At 35.3% G+C, this 26,242-nt stretch overlaps 1 protein-coding gene across 2 annotated transcripts in view; it reads left to right on the plus strand.

Annotated features, from left to right (window-relative positions):
* Nucleotides 1-1,242: 1,242 nt before the first annotated feature.
* The window catches only part of LOC123532158 (deleted in malignant brain tumors 1 protein-like), a 128,809-nt gene continuing 103,809 nt past the window's right edge, over nt 1,243-26,242 (plus strand). For both annotated transcript variants that reach the window (XM_053517766.1, XM_053517767.1), the window contains exons 1-10: nt 1,243-1,345; nt 2,674-2,793; nt 5,464-5,543; nt 9,967-10,048; nt 10,699-10,914; nt 13,068-13,181; nt 13,370-13,483; nt 15,223-15,321; nt 17,674-17,715; nt 18,220-18,369. In XM_053517766.1, the coding sequence (XP_053373741.1) occupies nt 1,330-1,345; nt 2,674-2,793; nt 5,464-5,543; nt 9,967-10,048; nt 10,699-10,914; nt 13,068-13,181; nt 13,370-13,483; nt 15,223-15,321; nt 17,674-17,715; nt 18,220-18,369 (1,033 nt within the window). In that variant the 5' untranslated portion in view covers nt 1,243-1,329. The remainder of the gene's footprint in view (nt 1,346-2,673; nt 2,794-5,463; nt 5,544-9,966; nt 10,049-10,698; nt 10,915-13,067; nt 13,182-13,369; nt 13,484-15,222; nt 15,322-17,673; nt 17,716-18,219; nt 18,370-26,242) is intronic.

Consider the following 26,242-nt stretch of genomic DNA (forward strand, 5'->3'; position numbering starts at 1 on the left):
CCATTGACCTACGGACCTGGGTCTTGCGCGCGACACGTCGTCTTACTGTGGTACACATTCATGCCCAATAATTTTAAAATCCATGCATGAATGACAAAGATATGGACCGGACACGCCCATCAATGCACTATCATGAAATATGACCTTTAACGTCTAAATGTGACCTTGACCTTTGAGCTACGGACCTGGGTTTTGCGCGCGACACGTCGTCTTACTGTGGTACACATTCATGCCAAGTTATTTGAAAATCCATCCGTGGATGACAAAGATATGGACCGGACACAAATGCACTATCATGAAAAATGACCTTTAACGTCTAAGTGTGACCTTGGCCTTTGAGATACGGACCTGGGTTATGCGCGCGACAAGTCGTCTTACTGTGTTACACATTCATGCCAAGTTATTTGAAAATCCATCCATCGATGACAAAGATATGGACCGGACACGAAAATTGCTGACAGACCGACAGACGGTTCAAAAACTATATGCCTCCCTTCGGGGGCATAAAAACAAGCACGAACATATACAATTTATCTAAGCATATCATAGGCAATATGTTAGAAGTTTCATTAAAATCTACTTTGTAGAAAACTTTTTATTCGCAAAAATGTTCACAAAATTGTGATTTACCCTACAGGGTTAGGAAATAATGTAATACAGACAGTGGGTTTGTAAAAATGAAAGGTAGGTAAATTTAGATTGCTACTATTACATATTTATCACATTTATTATTCATTCCGTCCATCTTTTGAACAGAATAAATTTTATTTGCGCCACATATATATCCTCATGGAACGGTCCCCGGGGACTGATCCTGGAGGATGTATATAGGGGACGAGATGCATTATTTAAGACCATAATTTTCATTCATTCCGTCTATCTTTCGTACAGAAGTAATTTCATGCCCTATATATATGTTTTGGTAGCATTAAAATACTTCATAAAACAAGAGGCGTAGCTCTCTATATATCCTCCGTTATATATAGGGAGAGTATCATTATTTTAGACAACCCGATTCATGGGTTTGCCGATCCTATTCTGTCGTTCAATTTAAATGAACACCGAAATAAATATTTCATTTCTTAAATGATTTTCATGTCTCTACGTTTTACCTCAACAGTTCTGATTTTCTTACATACTTCATTCAGCGGAAAAGTCTCAGTTGGTGAAAAATTTTCAAAGTAAAATGATTAGAACAAAAATAGTAATAGTCTGACAAGCCCCTGTGGTATATTCGGCACGAAAATAAGTACTTCCCCGTGAAAGTCATGCACAAAGAACTTCAAAACTGGCTTATAAATCTGTTATGTTTTCAGACAACCGGTTCACATGCAAAGACACACAGGTAAGTTAGACTTTCATTTTTAGCCATAATTTACGTTTTGCGCCGGTGTTCATGATAACATATATTGAAGTTTTGAAATTTCGAGGGGAATATCAATTTATCATTCGATACGCTTGTACAAAATCAAAAATAGGAAAGAATTTTTCAATAAATGAATATTTGCGGATATGCAAAGAAGGGTGTACTTTTGTTCGTACAACCGTCCGTCCGTCCTTCCATCCACAGTCGGTCAGTCCGGTTTCATCAGTTCAATTCTAGTTTACTGAATCTAATTTATATCAGTATACATGCACAGGTGCATGACCGGCGGTACAGAATTGCAAAATGCTACCCATATCAAATCATACTCTGTTGCAAAAGAAAGTGTGCACTTTTTAAATTTGAATATCTCCAGTTTTAAAAATCGTATCAATCTCAAATTTTCAACATACAATGCCCGAAGCATGTACTATCGATATTTTAAAATTTGTATGATGAAAACATGGCGGATTTAAGGTTACAAGCGATAGCGTTCTTTTGCACAATTTGGACGTGCTGCCCATGGAAAATGTACATGTCTATAAAGACGTGTTTTTTCACTTTCCTTATGCCTTTGGTGAAATAAAAGACACATTAGATTTCAATTCTGTGCTGTAATAAAATGTCACGACTAAGTGAAAGTCAGTGAATCGAAGCATCAACAATGCTTCCTCGGGGTGACACCGTCACTTACGTCAACATGTTGTCCCGGCCTGCCCTCTCACCAGATTTGAACCCTATTGAGCATATTCAGGACGAGATTGGCCGCAGGGTCAGGTCGAGAGGCGGTATAAACAACTTGAATGATCTTCAAAACGCTCTTACCCTGTTACCTAAGAATGGAATAACATTCCTCGTGACGTCAATCGACGTTACGTTAGGTCCATGCGCGACCGCATCATTGCTTGCGTCAATAGTAGAGGTGGTCACACACGATATTGAAACAAAAAATGTCTTTGAGAAATGAGAACAAATTCGAAACACAAACAGTAATTTTTTGAAAATCTGATGAGAGAGATTTGCAACTTTTGTTTTTAACCCTTGTTGTCTTTGAACAGCTAAAAATCCCCTTAAATGACAAAATTTTCAGAACAACCGATGCATATCAAATTGGTCATAAACTGCCCTAAATTTTGGTACCAAAAATAAAATACTTTTGGACGAAACAATACACATAAATTGACGAAACCTAAGTGCACATTTTCTTTTGAAACAGAATATAGTTTAGTTTTATGTAGTAAGAAATATATCAAACTGATTAGAAACATTTCTGAATTGATAAGTGATTAGATCATTTGTATTGTTTTCAGCCTGTGCAAAACGTCTTCTTTTTCTAATACCACGGCGTATGGCACAGTACTTCAACATAAGTATGTACGAAATCCTTATACTGGTGATATTGTTGTTGATTGGAAATAAATCCATTGAAGGTAAACGTTTTTATCAGTTCAATTTGATTAAATTAGCAATTTCGTGCGTATAGAATTATTTTAAGGTACTTACGCAAATTGAAATTTGAAATTCATGTGAAAAATCAGAATCCTGGAAACACCTTTCGAAATGCAAGGACACAAAAAATATATGATAAAAGTTGAAAAGATATATATGTAGGTAAACTTGCGAGCATGAAAGCTACGCTGAACTCTATCTCCACAGTGCTTTGGAAGAAAATGAGTGAACATTTTTGGTGCAAAATTTTGGTATCGTATGCAAACGACATTGCTATAAAATATTTATTTTACCTCAGATTTCCTTACTGAAATATATATGTCTCCTTATTTATGGTTAGAGATATCCATTTAGTATAGTTTTGAACTGTTCCGATCTCCTTAATCTGTTACCGATCCTTTACATTTAAAGAATAAACGCAATGTGTAATGATTGTATTTCGCTTTACGCACCTCTCTTGGACAAGAAAGCCGTTTTACTTAAAATCTGTAAGCATCCGCTGGCAAATTATTAATGAAAGATCGGAACTTTTTCTAAAATAAAGTTCAATTTCAATCATTTTCAAAAGCTGGAAATATTGCACATTGTGTTGAATTTATAAATAAAACAAAAATCCCAAAAATAAACCATTTTAGAACTTTTCCGGGAACTATACGTTTCAGCCGAACGGCGCATTTCAAGATGACACAAAACTGATTTCTCTTTGTAAACAATGTCAAAATTCACCTGCGGGAAATTGCTGAAAAGTTCTCCTATGCATTATTTGAAACTTTGAACTAACTTTTGCCAATCATGAATTTTTAATAAAGTATTTGGAAAGGATTTATAAATGTAACCAAAACTTTTGAAAAAATACCAGGTAAAATATCTGCTTTGTTTATTTCCAAATTACAGCATTAATTTTTATACAGCTACTTTTAGTTCAGGTCTTGCAAATTGAGGTGTTTTTGTGCTATGAAACAGCTGCATCTGAAAGCTTTGGTTCACTATATTTTCACACCGCAAATGAAGGTCACTCTAAATTCAAGATGGCGGAAGTACCTTAAGTGAGTTTGCATTCCATCTGCCTTGCATTTACAGGGACCGGAAGCTAACACCCGTCTTCTTCTGTGATAATACCCGGAGGGGGCCAGAAAATTACCTCCACCGTCGAAAGCTAGAATGATGCTTTCTGTATGACTGGTGTGAAATTGATAATTTATGTTCTAATATGCTTTCTCCTGTTAAAATACTCTTACGCTAGAATGACGTCACTTTAATAACGTGCACTGAAGTCAACGTTTTTGTTGCGACCAAAAGGAGCGCTACTATATCTAATGTTTTATGTTAAGGGAATATTAGAATAGAAATAATTTATAGCGAAACCGTGTGTAATACTATATTGAGCCCGACGTATAACAGGCCATGGTGCATAGTGTTAATACACTCTTTTGCTATAAATTATTTCTTAAATATGTAATGATTGTAAAATGTTATAGGTATCGCACAGTAATAAGGCGCTTTGAAATGTAAACAAACAAAACAATAGCATAAATTTAAGTCGATACACAACGTTTACGCTGACAACAGTAATTCCTCGTTGGCCGAGCGGTAATGGTACCCGTCTTATACTTTTTCGTCGGGAGTTCGATTCCCGGACCCGTAAAATAGTATTTTGAAAAGTGTATTTAATTTTTTTTCCCAATACGATTCAACGAAAACAACACAAGTTTATTAATCTAATACTAACTTGCTCACTAACTTATATATGTCACTGTTAACACGTAATCATATTTAAATACTCTTCATCTTTAATATGATCTAATGTTTTTGAGGCTTTCGTGAATAAATTAGAAACCAGACAAAAACACAAACTTACACAAAGTGTATAAATTAAATGCAAAATAAAAAAAAATGACGGATGCAAGGTTCGAGCCATCAAAACTGTCACTACAAAATGATAACATTTCTATCCACTCAACATACTGCGCCATGAAGCCAACTGTTGATCTTACTTTCAATATCTTCTGTTTTAAAACAGATTGCTAAGTACTGATTGTTTATTTACACGTTGCTAAAAATAAAAACGCCATAATACTGTGTTGTACTTATAAATAGATATTAAATACTTCTGCCTGTATGATTTGTTTACATTTATGTGAAGGACATTACAACTGACACTCTTTCAGACGAATGCTTTAATAAGATATATCATTCTGCTTCAAGAGACTACTTTAAAATTACAGTTAGGCGATATATTTTTTAAAGACATCTTTTGGACCTGTCTGGTATTTCTTAAAGAAAAACTTTTTTCCAAAAAAAAAAAAATTGTTTATGTCTCTTGGAGAGTAACAGTAAGAAGACAAAATCCACTACTTTATATTGTCCATTTTCAGGAGATTTAATTGTCGTTAACGTTTTTGTTTAGGTCCACTTTTCTTGAACAATCTGAACTGTACTAAAGTACTTGGGACACAAGTAAAGTTCTTATGCCATAAAACACTTTTTCTTAAAGTTTCCAAAGCTATTTTTCTAAAAAAAAAAAAAAAAAAAAAAAAAAAACAACAGATAAACAGATATTTTGAGATTTTGAGATTTTGTCTGAATAATTAAATGTGTTTATTTTCTTAATTCAAAAGAAAATGTGAAGTTTAATTTCTTGCTGTTTACAGGTTGCGAAGAAGGCTGGGAATTAAACGTTGGAAAATGTTATCTATTCTCAATGCAATATTATGGATGGGAGGATGCTAAGGTTAGTAAAGGTTGCATGACGCTAAATAATTTCCTTTTTTGTTTCATATAATACAGATAACTTACGGAACCCTGGTAGGGCTAACGTAACGTCATGTTGAAGTACTAGTATCACATGTCGTTCCGTCGAGTATTTTACCGTCGCATAAAAATCGTATCATACTTTCGCACGTCGCGAACTAAGATCTCGTTCGTCGTATCATAGAAACGACCGTGGCGTTAGTACCATTTTGACCGACTCCTTTTAGCCCAACCGTTTTCCGTTAAACCGACCGTTGAGGTAATACGGAATCAGACAAGAATAAACAATAAAGGATGATACATACAGGATATTACATCAGTGTCTTTTCATATTTAATTTATTAAACGAAGTGAATAAAATAATAAAATGCGAGGCTCTGGCCGAGCATTTTTTGTATTAATTTTATTCGCTTTAATAGTATCATAAATTAGAAATTGGAAAGTCACAAATGTTATATTCTTTTTATCACATGTTAGCTTTTGCTGTGGAAATTATCAAACGTTCTACTTTCTTTTACTTCATATACAAGTCAATTCGACCAACGTTTCCTATACTATAAACATGTTTGAAGCTCTATCAATGAAATATATGTGCAGGTTAGATCTCTGAAAGAGATCCAGGTTGACAACTTCGCGCCTCGTTTTGATTTTTTTAAATGGCGATTACTAAGGCAAATGACATTGGATTTTTGTCCAGGATACGCCATTCCAAAGAGAGAAAAAAAAAACTTGCGTACGTACTTATATGCGTAGGACTCTTTAATGTATAGAATACACATTTTGTATATAAAGTATGTAAAGGTATTCGGCCATTCCGTATCCAACTTCCGGTCAGTCGGAGAGAATGTATCGCTAAGCAACAAATTAAGAATCTTTGCTTCCCACAATATGTACGAACAAGGACGAATAATTGCTCAACTCGTGAGACATAGCGTCATTTATACTGGTCAATGTGGAACAGGAAGAACATTTTTGCTACCCGCTCCCCAGGTTTAGAACATACAGGAATTTAAAAGTGTAAACTGTATAATACCTGGCACATTTTCCAAAGTATATTTATCACATTTTATCGCAACTATCATTATAAACATGGCTGCAACTATTTCCATGTACTATGTATGTGACGCCATTTGTTATCTTCGTCAGTAATGAAATGAAACCATTGAGGCCCGTCAAGTGTTTATTATTCAGTTTCGTGTATCCCATGAAAGATAGTTTATGTTGTAGAAATTATCCAAACTCCAACACAGTGTTACTTCCCTTTATCGGTACAGTAGACACTGCCGCCACGTATAAATTGGGCTGAATTTCAGCCGAGTTACATTTTTCATTATTTTAATTTTGTTGTACAAAGTTTTTATCTCAGTAGCTAAATATTATATTTTGTTTGTTAAACGAGCAACAAACTAAAAAATAATGCAGAAATACTAAAATTACTTTTCTGGTGTTGTGACGGGCACCTGCTAAAAATGTAAACGATGAAATTTCTTGACGGTATTTTGAGTACAGTAAGAGAATTTGCAGAATGGCATGCTGCAAAATATAGATACATTAAATACTTCCATTATGATGTTAAAGGTTGTGACATAAATATTTTTTTTTTTTTTTTTTTTTTTTTTTTTTTTTTTGGTAACCCCGTTTATTTCAAATTGTATACATATATAGATACATATAAACACATGATGCAAACGTACATATATAGATACATATAAACACATGATGCAAACGTACAAGTCATGTAATTTTACTGTTGATTTAGGCAAGCATTTGACTTACCCGGCGTTGCCAAGCGCGTCGCCATTTTAGGATCACATGGTTGTACCATCATCACGTGATTTGCTTGAAGGCAGGGATGATTGTTTGACAATATTCCTGCGCGGAGGTTGGAAATTATCGTTACACAGACCGCTGGAATGCGTGGAACTAAAAGTTAAATTCAAACAATTCAAACAAGTATTCGTTTGTGTTCGTACATATGGTGGGATGCATTTGTGTCGAAACTAGGTTTTTTCAAGTTTTCTTTTTCATATACTAACCTACATTTTCGAGCGAAAACACAAGATAAAGGGCGGAAATTATAGTTTACTTCCGTAAACCCATGTTTACGTTCGATGAACTATGTTTTTCGATTGAAATATGAATTTCGGTCATTATCCTAAGTTCACGTGCATAAACCTATATCAACGGGCGTAAATCTGGGTTCGCGAGCGTAAACCAAAGTTTACGACTGTGAACCTGAGTAAAAGAAGGTGAACTTGGGTTTACTACCGAGAACATTGGTTTAGGACCGTAAACTTAGGTTCACGCTCGTGAACATAGGATAATGACCGAAAATCATAGTTTTATTCGAGAAACCTAGTTTATTGGACGTAAACCTAGGTTCACATTCGTAAACTTGGTTCATGCTCGTAAACATACCTTCACGTCCGTAAACTGTGGTTCACGGCAAACTTATTATCTAATAATTACGTTCTCGTTCGAAAAAAATAGGATTATTGAATACTTACCATTTTCGAGCGAAAACATAGGATAACGGGCGTAAACCATAGTTTTCCTTTTTGACTGATTTGCTCTCCATGCCAAAATTTTTGAAAACAACTGTTTCTCGAATTTAGATTCGAAACTATAATAGTCGGATAGGAAATGAACAAGAGAGAGAGGGAGAGAGAGAGAGAGAGAGAGAGAGAGAGAGAGAGACCGAGAGTTTATAATCATATGGTTCGTTTTAAAATCAGAATATAATAACCGTTTTTTTTTTTAGTTTTTTTTATCTATTTTTTTAATGTTACTGCTGTCGGTTTCGGCATTTTTGCACAGCACTTGAATACGCGCTTATCGATATCGGAACGTTTCGGCTAAACCAACTATATTACTTGAACAAAGGTCTGACACATTTAGGAGTGCTCTCTAGTTAACACTACTACTATCTTTATTAATTATAAATTCAATATTTAATTCAATTCATTAGTTGATTTTCGGATTAATTTGACCTTTTTGTGCTTTTGGCATAATATGAATATTTCATTTCGAGAGGGCGACATGAAAAATGATCTACCTTCGAGATGTTGTAAATATTGCATTCATTGGAGGGTGATATGAAAAGTGTGTTCATCACGAGATATAGGAATATCGACCGAGGTGCTAGCCGTGGTCTATATTCATATTACAAGGGGTGAACTTTTTTCATAATGCACTATTTATTTTATTATACCGAAAAGGTCAAATCATTTACTGAAAAAAATCAACATAATGATTAAAATGATTTATTTAACATTTAAAAGTAATAATGTACTAACAAAATTAGGGAGAGAGAATTGAGGAGTCTTAACTTGTTAGCACTCAAGAAATTGTAGCGAGTTTTCTGCGTAATAGGACTTTTTTGGTAGATTTACACGAGACGTTTACATATTGCTGGCCCTTGTATTTATGTGCATATTTCAGCATTGCGTCAAGTATCATTAAACGCGTCAAGTATCATTAAAAAAATACACTACGATTGTGTGATCACTTATTTCATTAGTTAGATCATTTTCAATAGTGACAGTATCGATTCGATGTTTGATAAAAAGTTTTTCTCGAAATTTTTAGCACTATGAACAAATCGTTAAACATGAGAAAAATCGGCCGAGTTCACACATGCATGAATACCAGAAAAAGTAATTATTTCTAATGTATATATGAGCGCCTCTTCTGAAAAATTTATCGTGTCTGCCTTTTAATCATTGCGAAAGTATCAATCTCTCAACGGGAGATATGAAAAAATATCTCATGCACGGAAAAAACAAAATAGCGAAGTGCGCAAAAATTTAAAATAACGATAATGAGATGTAAAATCACTGGGGAATATGATATATTATTCAAGTTAAAGTAATGGGAGATTTGCACTGCACATTTATGTGAGGTATAATAAATATGAATACCCAGAAATCCCGAAAATAAGCCGGTTTTGAAAATAAGCCGGTCTCGAAAATAAGTCACCATTACACTACATGCAAAAAGGACTCATAAATAAGCCGCACACCATATAAGAAAGCAAAAGTTACCAACGTGTTCATATAAAATTTATTCCTGCATTTAAATTTTAAAATAAGCCGCGGCTTATTTTCGGGATTCCAGGGCAGTGTTTTTTGTTTTTTGTTTTTTTTTCACTTTTGGGGGAAGGGGGTGGGGAAACGGTGTAAATCTAAGCAAAGGGGAATTTTTGTTGATGTTGAAATAACAAAAAAAACACAGTTCTGTTTAATATACATTCATTAAAAAAAATGTATTAAACATATATGTTTATGTAAGGGTATCGTCCGAGGTGTCACTTATAGTCAAAAGTATACGTTCTGCTTCTAGCAGGATAACTGTTTAACAAGCCTATCTTCTCTAATATAAAACTATATTAACTTCACACACAGAAATATTGCGAAAATCTTGAAGCAAATTTGGTGAAGATTGACGACGATGACGAACACAAGTACATAAAAAGCAGGCTTTCAGGTAATAGAACAATACTGTATATTAAATGTATCTGCTTTTGTGTATGAAAGATCCGTTAAGGCTGTCGCTGTTTCGTCCCTTCACCCTGTAAATTGTTATGGGCGACAGTGATATATTACAAGTATGCGAAGATGAGATGCGACCAGTGCGAAAATTAAAAAACACAATGCGAAGATGCGATTATCAAATGGCGTTTTTGCATTGTGATTCCGCGTAATATCGCAGTATCGCCCCCTCGACACAAGGGCAAAATTACGCAGTCTGGGTGCGAATATGTGATAGTCTCAGAATTTCGTAATATCGCGCTCGAAAGCGCGAAAATAGGATGCGAAAATGTGAGATGATATCGCGTATTTGCAATATTACAGCGCCATTGCCTTGATAGAAATCTACACGGCGAATGTGCGAAGCAACAATAGTCCTTACGGAACACCATATGAAACTGATTTAATGTGTTTTAGCAATACTTAAAGGCTTCTTCTGTTGCTCTTTTCTGTAACAGTTTTCGCGGATATTCTTTCGTGGATAAAGCCTCCAAATACTTAATATCTTTAAAAAATGATAGCTTAACGGCAAAGGATCGGCCTAAATAAACGATAATGAAATATGAAATATATTGTTACTCATATTTTTCATTTCTGCATTTTCAGCGATGGACTTCCATTACGCGTGGATTGGTGCCAAGTACAGCCGTGCTTATCGTAAACACCTCTGGATTGATGGATCCGAAATGACGTTCAATGGCTGGGCGCCGAAAGAGCCTGGTAACAGGAGAGGCTGCGTAGCTTACCTACATAAATACAACCATTTATGGAGATCACATTGTGACTGCAAGTATACACGAGGAACTTTTATATGTGAAAAAGGTAAAACACATGACTTATAAACAGAATTGTTTGAAAAATATATCTAAAATTGCAAGGCTTTGGTGGTGCCTTGTGGCGTGGCTTGGTGATAAAATGCGAGTGACTTTGATCCTCTGCCTCTCATCGCTGTAGATTCGAACCTACATTTCTTTAAAACAGAAATAAATACATTCATTACCCCTGCATATTTCGGAATTCTGCGAAGAACAATTACGTTATATTGTTATTTTCAGGTTTTTGTAAAATGTTTGGTAAACTATATTGTTACATCACTTCAGATGAAAATTCGATTCCCCGTGGCCGGGTGGATATAATATCTGACTTATAATCACTTGCCTCAGCCGCTGTGTCTTCGAAACTTTAATTGCTTGAATTATAGACCTCGTTCATGTTAGGAAACCATGAAGCTGGCTTCCTAATGGTCGGTGTTTCTACTCAGGTACCTGGCCTTGATGGATTAATGCGCATGGAGGCACCAGGGATCTACATCCACCATCAAACCTGCAAAGGCGTCATATTATCTATGATTGTGTCTGTGTGACGATAAATAAATTACTACGAATGACTTATCCTTAAAGGAAATTTGTAGTTTGACATGAATTATCACCACTTTTCATAAAAATTTCGTTATGAAGAACAAAAAAAAGTTAGGAAATCGTACGTTCCTTTGATGCGTGTGTTTATTGGCACAGTCATTGTGTTTTCTTTCCAAGTCTCTTCTTGAGTAAAAAAAAAAATAATGTTAAGTTTATAGGACTCAAGTGTTGACTAGTGTTCACTGAACGTTGTTCACTAAGTAAAGTTCACGGTACTGTTCGCTACATTGTGAGTACTACTGTTGCATAAAGTGTAGGGTTCGTTGAGCATTGCCCATAGAATAGAACTCATTGAACAGTGTTCAAAAAGTAGTGTTCAGTGAGCATTGCTCAAATACTAGTATTCATTGAATTTTGCTTAAAGAGTAGTGTTCAATGACACCTGCTCCAAGAGTAGTGTTAATTGAATGTTGTTTACAGAGGGGTGTTTATTGAACTTTGCTTACTCAGGACTACTCACAAGTGAGTGTTCATTGAACATTACACAAAAAGTTGTGTTCACTGAATATTGAATCCTTGAAAATTGCTAACTAAAGGGAGTTCATTGAGCATTGATAACTTAGTAAAATTCATTGGACATTGCTCACTTAGGAGAGTTCATTAAACAGTTTTTAATGACTAATGCTATAAAAAGATTTTATATCTAAATTTAAGGTAGAACGCGACACTTTGCGAACTTTCGAGTAGCTTCTTGAAATTTGGCAGGTGTAAATTTGACCATATTTCAAATAAGGTGCAGTTTATTTTATACCAATAGAGCCAACCAGTTTTTGTACACGAGACGTCAAAGTTGTCCATCAAAAACCAGTTTTTGAAAATGACGCCCGCGTATCCTTGGCAACTGTTACGGAGCTGCAACGGCACCAGGAAACAAAGTTTCTTAAATTCTACATTATTCGACAAGAATTAATTTTTCCTTTATGCTGATATAAAATCAATGTTTTGCGCCGACAAATATTTCAAAAATTGGAAGAAAATCTTCGTTTTTGACTAAACATTGACGTTCAGTTTTGTTGCATTTTTCGGCTTTAAAGTGGCATATTTGTAAATCATCCATTTGTCATGCTTTTACTCCAGGTAAACTGTCTCGATTATAAATATCTATATTTTGAAGTCATTATTCACTACGTCAGCTATAGCGCTATTGGTTACGACGACGGAAAAATGTCTTTATTGCCGCGGCGGTCCTGGGTTCGATTCCCGGCGCGGTCATATTTTTTCTTGATTTGGAACTTTAAAAATATTTTAGAAACAAAAATTCATATTCTAATGTTCGGGTACGAGTAATTTGTCTGCACTTGCAAGTAGTCAAACATTTTCTAGTGCTTGAATTGTTCCTGTGAGGAAGGTCGGTTGTTATACCAAAGTGCCCGCCCATGATGAAATATTGCACCCAGTGTCTTTCTGCATCGACAACGCTGGAAAGTCGCCATGTGGCATATAGCTGTGCCAGTGCTTTGCTAAAGTGAGCAAAAGAATAAAGACCGGTCAAACAGCATAGACTACGGACTGGCGACTTACATAAGAAATTCTATAATAATAGAATTTTGATTTCAGTTCCGAAAGGACACGATGAAGGTATAGTTGATAAGGAAGATTCTGCACTAACACGCATTAACGGTCCAGAACCAACGCTGAAGCCAACAAATAGCACTGTTGACTTGGATTACGGTAATGTCCGTTTTGAACAAATTTCTTATTTCATAATAATTGATTTTCAAGTAAAATTACACTATTTGTATAATTCTCAAGGATGTTCCCGGACCGCATTCATATCATTAAATCTATAAAACTGCTTTCTTTTATATGCTAGGCATTACGATATTCAGTTATAATTCATGAAATTCTGTATATTGCAGTGTTTAAAGGTTCAGACTTTTGTGGTAAAGAAACAACAGTCACCACCGACAGTTTGACACAGACGGAAAAATCACGTTTAACACCAAGCTATGTGCAAAAGTCAACAGCTGACGGTATGTTTTTCTATTGTTAGGTTAAGAGAAAGGAATGGACTCATGTCATTGGTCAATTCAGAAACAGTCTTGATAGGTGCTAGAGTTTTGGTGTGTTTTGTTGTTGTTGTATTGGTTGCTGTTGTTGTTTTCTAAGACTAGGCTCCCAATTCAGTTTTATAAAATCGAGCACAGTACTTGTTTCAATCGAGATTTGTTTTACGACAACGTCCGTCCGTCCGTCCAAGGATGTGTCCGTTACATACCTGATAGGCTTTGTGTCATACATTTGTATTTGTATATACAGTATTTGTCTTGATATAGTAAGTTTCGAAAATGTTAATGTTATTTATATTCAATTCTCAAATACTTCCCTACTAAATTGTGACACAAACTAGGGTTTCGATTAACGAATGCTATAGAAAAAATAGATATTTCGCCACCAGTTTATCTCTAGAGTACCGTTCTGTATTTATGGGTGCCAGTCCAGTATCGAAGACTATAGGTCTATTGATTTTCTAACATCTGTTTAACTGGTTGAACCAGTCACCATTTTTAACAAAAAAATTGTCTTTAAGATGCTTAAAATGTTTAGGAAATGTGTCCCGGTAGATCTGAATAAATTGTATTAGATAAATAAACGAGAAAAATATGAACACATAAATAAAAAAAAAAATATTTATGAAATAATTTGTAGCAAAGTTGTGTTTTAACATTATTTATACACGATGGGCGGTTATACATCGAGCGTAATAGTTTGAGTCGGGCGGGGCGTATGTTCTCTTAGACGCTTTGATAAACTACATTGTGTCTGAAATCATTAGTCCTCCACCTTTGATTCATGTGGGGAAGTTGGCAGTTTCTTGCAGAGAACAGGTTTATAATGGTACTGAATCCAGGAACACTGGTTAGGTTAACTGCCCGCCGTTACATGACTGAAATACTGATGAAAAGCAGCGTTAAACCCAAAACAAACAAACAAATTAACATGGTTTTGCTATGAATTAGTTCGATTCTAATACGTCTTTTATTCTACATTAGTTAAAATGTGAAAGAACTGTTTCTTCGCGAATGGTAGGTCGTCAAACTCCTATGTTTATACACACCTAGGGGGTGGAGGAGTAGGGGCTCCGTGGCCAAATGGTTAAGGTCGCTGACTTCAAATCACTTGCCCCTCATCGATATGGGTTCGAGCCGCACTCATGATGAAATAATGCACGAAGGGGCACCTTGGGTCGTCCTCCAGCATCAAAGCTGGAAAATCGCCATATGACCTATCATTGAGACGATGCGACGTTAAACCGAACAAAAAAATACACACCTTGACCTGAAATGGTAATACGTCAATAAGAGCGCAACTTATGGCGAATTATTCTGCTCTCAGTGTGTGTGTAAATTAATCAAGACAGTTGTGCTATGTGACAGTTCTTTTTAAACGTGTTTTAGATAAAATATCTTATCAAATTTGAAAACGCCACTTCTTGATGCGTACATGGCGCTAAATATTACTATTACGTCGAGATGATAATATCGTTGTGATGATTTAAGCATTGCCTAGTCATATTAGAATTTTAATGAAGACCTTGAGCGCCTGTATAAATTACAGACTACGGTATATACCGGATTCAAGCAGTTTGAACGAAAAGAATCTTAAATTTATATATTCTGTAACCATGGTAATACTAACCAAAACCCTAACCCTAACCCTAACTCATTTTAGATCAGATTCAAAATTGATTATTCTTTTCTAATGTTTACAGAAAAAAGTACGGACACTACTGGTGGACCGGACGTGGACATTCCGTCACCTGATTGGAAAGAATTAGATAGCACAGATATTCCAGTTCCAAGAGTGAACGGTACGTTGATTTTAGATATAGAACCTACATGTACTTTATTGTCGTCACAAAATTGTAGCAAACCGGCATTTCCACTTTATTAAAATGAAGCATTTGTCGAAATTACATGTCATGAATATTATTGAATTTTGATGTCATCTTTGCATAGGTATAAATGCATTTCAGGCTTTGTCGTTGAACCACATCAAATTATTTTTGCTACAAGTCTGTATCCATCGAAACACATCCATATGAAAACTGTCCCAATTGTAATTCAAAGACATGACTACACAAATTTTTCACACACGAAAGGAGTTTGGCCCTTTGCAATATGAGCTTTGCAATGAAAGGTCATCAGCCATATGGCCATAATGGTACATCTAGCGCAATAACGAACGGACGGGCATTCTGAATCTAGGTGTGCCATCAGCCAAATCAGCCAAAAGACATTTACAAGCCGTTTATTGACCTTTTTATATATTTTGCTATACGATGCGCTGACGTTCCTTCAAGGACAGGAAGTATGCCAATAAATGTTATTGGCACATTTGCCATTATCTCATGAGGAAGTTAAATTTTAACAGCAGAGGAGAGTGTTCTTCAAAATGGTTGTAATCCCCCGTAAAAGGTGGAGGGATATAGTTTTGGCGTTGTCCGTCAGTCCGTCTTTCCGTCCGGAGCCATATTTAGGAAGTGGTTGGGAAAATTTAAATAAAACCGCAGACACATGTTCACCATTGTAAGGTTATGCGGCACGTCAAGCTTCAATCAGATTGCCAAAGTTACTCCAGAGTTGTGGCCCTTAGAATTTTCTAGTGTTAACTATATAGGGTACTATATATATGACAATTTCTGCTTCATAACTTGTGATATATTTGACCTAAAACTATGAAACTTATGTTGAATTTAAATCACCAATATGTGGTAGTGCACACAGAATTTCGTCAGGATCTCTTAGTTATTGTCCTTTACTTGTTTAAAAACCCACATATTTGAACATAACAAACTAACCAGTTAGTAGAATTTCATTAAATTTCTTTCATTCTTTTCCATGAACATTTATTGTAAAATCGTGACGTTATGTACCCACACCTGTTCACCCCCACCGCTTTGATAACACCCTCTCCTCCTCCAAAACCCTCCCCCAACACCCCCCTCCCCACCTCCAAAATTTTTTTATTCCTTATTTTAATTTTTTTCAAACGAACCATGAATATTTATCAACTTGCAAATTGTACCCTTCCCCCCATCTGACTCCTCCACCCGATCATGAAGCATCTCTTAACCCCCCACCCCCTCCCAGCCCCAGCCCCAAACAATTTTTTTCTTCATATTTTATTTTCCATGAATATTTATTACCAACATGTGAAGTTTTCTACCCTCGTTTAGTCACCCCCCCCCCCCCCCCACACACACACACCACCACCACACACACTAAAGTCATTATTTTTTTGTTTTAATTTGTTAAACCTTCCATGAATAGTTATCAGCATGTGAAGTTGTTACCACAACCACCCACCCGCCCCTCAGCCCAGCCACCACACACGTTCCAGATTTCTTACTTGATTGTGGTATCTGTATAGGTCATCTGTTCTTTGATGTACAAATATATATGTTAAACAGCGAAACTTGGTGCCAAACTACTCGAATACAATATTTCGTTCTAGTTACACTTCAAGCTCACATTTCAAGTAACTCCATATAATTCTAAAAGCTAAGCTTATTACAGTAAACATATTCCATTCAAAATGATTTCATTAGTCAGGATCAAAACGTAACATACATTTATGTACACTTTAAACATTTGTTTTCTGTTAAATTATTCCTGACTAATGAAATTATTTGCTTCTTAGTAACATTCTTAACTTTTTGCCGGACATATTTTTTGCCATTCCTCGATCACCACAAATCCACTCGGCGAGGGATACCGATTCATCGAATTTGCTTGTTCATTAATGATACGGGCTTTGTGTTTTTCGAGGTGTACCGCTGGACAAAAATTGTCTATCACTTTTGAAAATATTTGTAAATTAAAACCTAACCCAGTTTTTTAAGTTTTGCAGTGTTTGTATTGTGTTACACGAGCGTGAATGCCAAGGATTTTATAATGTCCATGAAGTTAACTTGTGGAAATGAAACAAGAAATTCAATGTGAAGCTATGGGAAATTTGCCAATTTATACAATACAGTTAATCATAAAATATAACATTTATTCTACAGCACTGAGATTTCATACCTCACTTAAAGTGAAAATATTTTGAAAGGCGTCCTTTCGAATCGCAAGATTCTGGTTCTAAATTTCGGTGTCTAGACGAAAGAACTGCTAGCCTAATCGCTTTAATATTTGAGTATTTTTATATATTTGTATAACAGAAAAGACAGACGGGGACATAAAGATAGGAAGGATAGTGTCGGGTAAGATGAATACTTCATTCACTACTTTTTATTGCATAAGAACTTGTTGGAATTCAGGTTTGTGTCATGTTTTTGTACCCATTAATAAAAACTTAGGTTGTGGATCGTTTTGACTTTTGCATGTTCCAAATGTGTCAAGTTTTACATTTACTTTTAAGTTGGAATTGTTTCAAAATTTAACAGACAGTTCACAGTGATGTATTGAAAAGCTGAAGGTATAACTCAGCGTTTCCATAAAACAAGATATGTACTTGAGTTTGAAAATCAAAATGCAGCCAAACCCAGCTAGAGAGATCTTATTTGTAAAATGAAAAAATGGTTAGTTGTCATGTTCACTTACCTTTCAAGACAAGTTATGATAACTACCGGTAATACCTGTTGTCATTGCTTGGAGATGGTCTGTATTTTCGAGATAATCCCTATTTGGAGGTTGTCTTAATTGCAGGTCAGACATTTTTTCAAATGTTTCTATGAAACAGATAATATATGTTTGACATATTTCAGATTGTGGTGGTGAATTTACTAGTCGTCAAGGCATTCTGGAGTCTCCGGGCTTTCCCAATTACTACACAAACAACCTACGATGTTACTACACACTAAATATGGACCCTCAACATGTCATCCTTCTCAGCTTTGACAGGTTTGATATTGAATGTAAGTTCTCAATATTTTTGTAATATCTAAAGGGTATTTATATATCTATTCAATGGGCTTGGGAAGAGGTTTCATTTTGTAGTTGTGAAATATAGATAACTTACCATAATATTAAAGATTTAATATAGAAGTTACAGAGTTACCTTCGGAAGGCCTGAGGTCTCATAAATTTTGAGTTAAATTGAAAATACTTATTACTGTTTTATTGTCACTTACTTTGATAATAATTATATCTCCCACCACACAGTGGTGTGGGAGACATACTGATTTACTCCAGTCTGTGTGTGTGCATGTGTGCATGTGTGTGTGTGTGTGTGTCTGTCACAAAGCTTGTCCGCACTCTAAGTCGAACATTTCTCATCCGATTTTCACCAAACTTGAACAAAATGTGTTTGACCATAAGACCTCGGCCAAGTTCGATAACTAGCCAAATCGGTCCAGGCGTCTTGGCGTTATGGCCTTTGAATTACCAAAAATCGGTCGTTTTACTCTTGTCCGCACTCTAATTCGAATATTTCTCATCCGATCTTCACCAAACTTGAACAAAATGTGTTTGGCCATAAGAAATTACCCAAGTTCGATAACTAGCCAAATCCACCCAGGCACTTTTGATTTATGGCCCTTGAATTACTAATTGGATCCACTCATCCAGACCATCTAATTGGATCCACTCGTCTAAAACATCTAGAGAAACTAACATTTTTCATAGGGGCAGTTGTGGGAGACATGCGCTTTTCTCAAAAGCATCTCTAGTTATTAGTTACTTACTTGTTAATAGTTATTAACGTGTACGCCAATAATCAATGTTGCATAGATAATTCCGATCGTTCAGCATTAGATTCTGCTTCTAGAACTTTTCACAGAATTTAAGTATTGCGTACAGATGTTTTTGTTTTCACGTGCAGGCGTATCACTCATTTCGTCCGCACGTAATACTTATTACATGGGAATACGTGTAAACGTATTAGCTATTATTACATACTTAATTACACATTCAATTAAATTACAGTGGACTTTGAGAAGTCAATATTGTTCCATATTGACGTTCCAGTTTCATATCGGGTGCATGACGTCATGTGTGACGTCAGTTTCATACATGTCGTCACGTACAATTAACTTACATGTTCTTTAACGACGATATTTTCTGTTTTACATAGGCTTAAAGACAAATCTCTATTATTTATATAATGATTACAAGTGTAGTATGTGAATGTAATAAAAAAATATTAGATTTGCATTGAGAAATATCAAGGGACAGGACGTGATGTGGTTGCAAACTTACTTAAAATGAGCGAAAAGGTTGCAAACATAAATAAGATGGCAGATAGATAATAAAATGATCGCATATACCTTTATTTTCCATCAGGTAAGTGGTTTTCTATGGTATTTCAAACTCTACGGATATGTGCATGCATCAGTTCGATGTGTACGCCAAACACGGTTTTGCGTTTCAGCGTCGTAGATTTCGAATTTTCGAAGTTATTGAATGTATAAAATGGTCATGTGCATGTTTCGATATTTGAACGGGCTTGTGTCTTGCCGGTTGTTTTAGGATTTTTGATGATAAAGCTAAAACTAAAACCCTTAAACGAGACAAAACAACTAATTATGCAGAATTTCATAAACGTTTTGTTCTTCATGTTTCACAAATGATTTTATATCCGAATAGGGCTAAATCGTGTTCGAGCATTTTATTTGCTGCAAACTTGTACTTTAAACAATTTCAGATGCAAACTTTTACTTTGGAAAGGGTGTACAACTCTCGGAACATGTCGACTGCGTTACATGAACATTTATGCAGCATCTCGCGGCCCTTTGATGTTTTGTAGTGAAAGTTTGTTTTGTAAAAAAGCTGGAAAATTTGAGTGTTACGTGCGACTTAACAATCTCAGTAATTCATATTATTTAATAAATCTCAGAGTCTCATAAATCTCAATACTTCGAAAATAATTTAAATTTCCTTTTCATATTTTATGTTGAAGACGAGTTTCCATCACGCCAAGATATAAAATGTCCTTAAATTTAACAAACGAAAAATAAAAAAGTCCAATAAATGGCGAAGTGAAGAGGTGGTAGATATATATATTGATTAAAAAAAAAGAGATGAACTATTATATATTTAATTTTATCAAGTGCAGATTTTGCGTCTAAGAGACACATGACATTTTCGCCATTTAAACACCAAAACGAAAATGTTTTGCCAAAATTAACGATGGACTGCTTAAGAGACAATTGACATTTTCGCCGTTTAAACACCAAAACGAAAATGTTTTGCCAAAATTAACGATGGACTGCTTAAGAGACACATGACATTTTCGCCATTTAAACACCAAAACGAAAATGTTTGCCAAAATTTACGATGGACTGCTTAAGAGACGCATGACATTTTCGCCATTAAAACACCAAAACGAAAATGTTTGCCAAAATTTACGATGGACTGCTTAAGAGACGCATGACATTTTCGCCATTAAAACACCAAAACGAAAATGTTTGCCAAAATTTACGATGGACTGCTTAAAACTTAAGTGGTATAAATAAAGAGGAACCAGTGAAAACTACAACAGAATGTGAACTTTTTGAAGCAAAAATCATTCAAATAAGATCGAAGAGAAATTATAATAATTGATAGTGTACCTTCTGCAAGCAGTCTTACACATACCAGCGATGATAAAAGCGAAAAATATCAACAAACTTTAGATAAAATTAATGAGGCGACTTCATTTTGGACATGTTTGATACGAGATGGGAAATATTCAACAACAACTCACTTTCATTTAATTTGTTCAAAGATACTTTACAATGGTACGATTGCGAAATGATTTCTTCATTGAGGCTTACCGAAGAAAGTAAGAATATTTTTGCACAGGCTAGGGATCATTGAAAAGACAATTTATCAGATTCATGCATGGAATTTGCCCAACAGGGGCTTGTTAGGAAGAAAAGCGACTGTAGGTTACTACAATTCATCGTCATCTGACATCAACTCTTCCTGTTCCGTCAAACAGAGTATTAAACGATTTCAGACCGAGTTCAATTGCATTTGGTAGTGATAAACTGGAACTAGGGATTCTTAAAGAAAACATAAAAATGTTGGTTGAGCTTGAAGTTATATTTTCATATCAGACAATTGTGAACGACGTATTTTTTGATGATTTTCCATACACTTCATTGTTTTCTATTAAAATCCCTGATTCAAATTCAGCACTGCCAAATGCATTCATTTATGGGCAAAGCCAGGCTTGAATCTGACAAATTGTCCTCCCAATAATCTCTGACATGTCCAAACGATTTTTTTTTAGTTTCTTTTAACTACCTCATTTCAGAAATCGTTTTGTAACAGTACAATTGTAAGGCATCCTTGACCAACTTGAAATATTTGATCTGAAATCTCTTCAAAGTCGCGTAATATTTCTGCTGCATAACTGGTGCCTATATCTCGATACAAATCTAATAACCTATATTTACCTGCTCACTTTATGTTGCTTATTTGCTTCCAGTGCTTCAAAATGGATCTTTTTATAGACTGTATTATAATAAAGATTCCCGAACGAAATAGAATAAGTCAACTCTTTCATTTTGACTAAGATATCTTGGGAAAAACGTTTAATAGAAAAACGAGATCAAAATAAAATAATACACCTGAACAAAATCCAAATTTTCAATCATATTTAGACTTGCTGGTATGTTAAACTCAAATATAAGTAATATATTTAGCACCGATGAGTGTCAGTAACGCTTGACTGTGTCTTCGTTTAGAGTTTTCACATCATCGATTAGAGTGAGGAACATGAATCATTGAATATTGAGTGCTTTTGATAAAGCAGTTGCAGAAATATATTTCTGAGACATTGCATTTAATTTATCATTGCTGTTTATAAATATTGCTTTTGAAAACGTGTTGTATAATTTGTTTGTTCTGGAAAATAGCTAAAGTATCTACGGAAGAGCATTAGTGCCAGTTGTATGTTATTATTTAACTCGAAATTTCGACTTAGTGAGTTACTATCTTAAAATTTCGAGTTACATATCTCGAAAATTTCGAGTAACTAAGTCGAGATTTCGAGTTACTAAGACGAAATTTTGAGTTATTTAGTCGAAATTTTGAGTTATTAAGTCAAAATTTCGAATCACGTACATGTGTATCTTGCCTTTTTATCGTATCTCAAAAATTCGACTTTAAATCTCGAAATTTCGAGTAACTAAGTCGAGATTTCGAGTTATTAAGTCAAAATTTCGAATCAAGTACATGTGTATCTTGCCTTTTTATCCGCAAGATTTAAACGTCTGTCCGTCTTTCAAAGGCCAAAAATGTAACGGACGGCTTTTGACTCTTAGAAATGGAATCATCTATCTATCTATCTATACATCCATATATTGTACCCAACATGCAGGGACTTATACAGATACAACCATACATCAAAGTATGACCAACCATAGCCTCTAGAGCTACTCCAAATTTCAAACTGTGTCCAGGATATATACCTTCATTTACATGTATGGTATGTTCAGGTGGTATGGGCCCGAACTAGGTCGAACACCTTCCGGAGTTGGTCAAAATAGTGAAATGTTCTAAGTTTGAATACTTCTCGGTCACCTTCAATGACATCTCTTTTTAAAATCTAGATCTGTCCAGGTATCCGATCTTGGTTAGACCTCACGTTCATGTAAGGTATCTCTATATTTCATTGCAATGCGGGCTCAAACTTGGTCGGAAACCTTCGAAACTTAAACATGGTTTAAATAGTGATATTTTTATGAGCAAACGCTGCCCTGTAAAGCTACCCGCTGGATACTTCAGGTACCTAATCTTGGCCAGGACTTACGCATCAACATAAACTATTGTAGTTAGCAACTCGACATTGAGATAAGTAACTCAAAATTCGACTTATTAACTCGTCATTTCGAAAAATCTGTCCGCTAGAAAAAAATGTGAAAAACATCTTTAACTTCAAACGTTTCGGCGTTAAGGTGAAATGCGCCCCAATTTTTTTTGCCGAATATTGTCCTGAAATTTATACTGTACAAAATTCAGGGTAATTATATGCGATTGAGTTCCGATTTTACTTCTTCGCCATATTGTTCGTGTTTTTGCTGTTGAGTCAGATACATGGCCCCTGACGTTACTTTTCGTGCAACGACGAGTTCCGAGTCTTTTCGGCATTTTTCCTTTCCTGCGCTCTGAATGTCGTATAAATGAAAAGTACAAAATAATTGTCACTTTGCATTCAGAAAATGCTACTCAATGTTATAAAATTCAGTGAAATAAAATTGACGCTTAGGACGTCAGTGACGATTTTGTGACGACAGAACGGAAAAAAACACATCAAGTTTTGCTAAAAATTTTGCCTTAAAGTTCAGTTTATTAAAAATCGGCTCGATAAAAAACCGTATAATTTTCACGCCTTATCTTCAGATCATCTGAAGCAGACGACAGCACTCTACATGTATTTGTTGACTCGATTATTCAAGCCTATGGTGCAGCAACTTACCTGTGCAGAGGAAATGAATCCAGACTTTTCATGGCGAAGTCACGTGTCGCGCCCTTAAAGAAACTTACCTTACCGAAGTTAGAGTTGATGGCTGCTGTAATAGGAGTCCGTTTAGCCAAACACCTACTAGAAGCCATAGATGTACAAAACGTCACATTTTGGTCGGACAGTCAAATTGTATTGTACTTCAAGACCTACATCAAGATTTGTTCAGAAACCGAGTAAATTAGATTAGAGAGCTAGCACACAACCGGAAATGGAATTATTGTCCTACACGAGAGAACCCGGCAGATCTGTTAACACGAGGCGTAACGGCAACACAATTCAAAGAAAACAAATTATGGTTTAGCGGTCCAAACTGGTTACCCAACACAAGTCAATGGCCTCAATGGAAGCTTTCCGAAACTATCACCATGGCAACCATTAACGATGAAACAGCTCAGCAGAGGACAGATTTATCAACCATGTCAGAAGAAGGTTTACACAAGATTATAGATATCGCCAGATATAGCAGCTACAGGAAGTTGGTTCGAGTCACGGCGTACATACTGAGATTTATCCACAACTGCCGTGTTAGTAAGGACAGCAGACGACACGATCCATTATCCGTCATAGAGCTACAAACTGCAGTTTCAGATAATAGATTGATAAAGGAAACAGCGCGTCTATTGTTATACGATCCTATTTTCCACAGTGTTACCGTATTTGCTTTTATTCTTACAATGTCTTTTGCAACGATTTTCACGAATCTTAATTGTTTTCTCTTGTAGTATCTATTTTCGGGAGTAATTTGTCTTTTTATCTAAGATAACTTTAAAGATTTTTATTCGACACTTACTACAAAATATCTTGAATACAAGTATATTTCTTTCAATAAATGAACCATAAAAAATAAATAGGTAAGTGTATTAATTTTCCGTCCTGTAAAATTTGGAGATAAAATCTGAAAAAATAAATGTCTGAGGACTACAACCCACAACTCCGAGATTGGTGGCTAATCGTTTAGTCCCCGCAGCTACTTGCACATGCGATATTTTTTAAATCATAAAGAATACTTACGCAGTAGTTATTTCTCTATTGAGGGCCAGGTCAATACTTAACTATTCATTTGTTATTCCTATTGATGGTTTCAAAATTCAGATTCAAAGCTTGAAGAATAGATGTTTTAAACATTAAGAAATTTCGTTCATATGTAATTTTATGATATGAGGGTTTGACCAGAAATATTTATCGACGCATGTCGGACTGTTGCTCCATTTCACATGTATATATAATCAGCACGAAAACAGTATACCAGATCCTATATCTGATATGAAATTTAAGAAATAATATATCTCATCCAGTGATTTGTCGTTGAATAAATCATTGTTTGGAGTTCAGATGCGAAGAAATTATATCACGAGGGCGCAGCCCGAGTGCTATAATAATACGCATCTGAACGACAAACAATGATTTATTCAAGAGCAAATCACTAAATGAGATATATTATTTTGATTCTAACACGTTACAAAGGATTTTAAGTACATCCTTGATGACATGCATTAAATATTTTCCCGTTTTCAATCGGTTTCTTTTCCAGCGCGCCGCTATGCCGTTTGACGCCATGACGTAATAATAGTGACATCAGAACAGTGATTTGTTGAATAATAATTCACTGTTTTCTGCCTTCTTTGTTTAATAGGAAAATGAATCGGATCGTGTTAGAATAATATTTTTACACGGATTAAGTTATTGTGAATCATGAAACAAATTCTACCAATTTAGACATCAATCTTCACATCTCATTCGTGCGAGATTACGAGTTGAGGGAAGAGTCTGTTCTATACGCATTATGCTGAGCAACTGATATCATTTTTAATATCCTTGGTAAACGACTAGCGATCAATGTCCCGACCTTCCACAAGAGACAGACAAAGAGACAAAGACAGTGAGGTCATAGTAAGGCAGAGTAGCTAGTCCAGCGAACAGGCTTTATTCTTAAAGAAAAAAGATCTTCAGATGACTATAAAGTATTGCAGCTGGTCAGACGCAGAGAATTTATTCTTGAGACAGTGTCTTTTTATTACAATCAAGCACAACTGCTGGTCTGATGCAAATAATTTATTTCTTGGCGGGAACCTTCTGATCAAGTGCAGTTACAAGCTTTTAATAATGAATACTAGAAAATATTTCATAAAATCCTCACCACTTGCAGCTTCCATATTTAAGGAGTACGGAAAAAGTAAAAGCCATATCTGTTTCTCCGGATGCCCAGGATATAGATGTAGAAACTGTAGTTTCGTGTTCACACTCTGAACACTTGAATTGAAATAATTATAAGTCATATCTAGGAATCAACGCAAATAATACATGTTGATAAACCAATGATCAAAAGTCTTTTTCGT

The sequence above is a fragment of the Mercenaria mercenaria genome, chromosome 11, assembly GCF_021730395.1.
Source record: "Mercenaria mercenaria strain notata chromosome 11, MADL_Memer_1, whole genome shotgun sequence".
Lineage (NCBI taxonomy): Eukaryota > Metazoa > Mollusca > Bivalvia > Venerida > Veneridae > Mercenaria > Mercenaria mercenaria.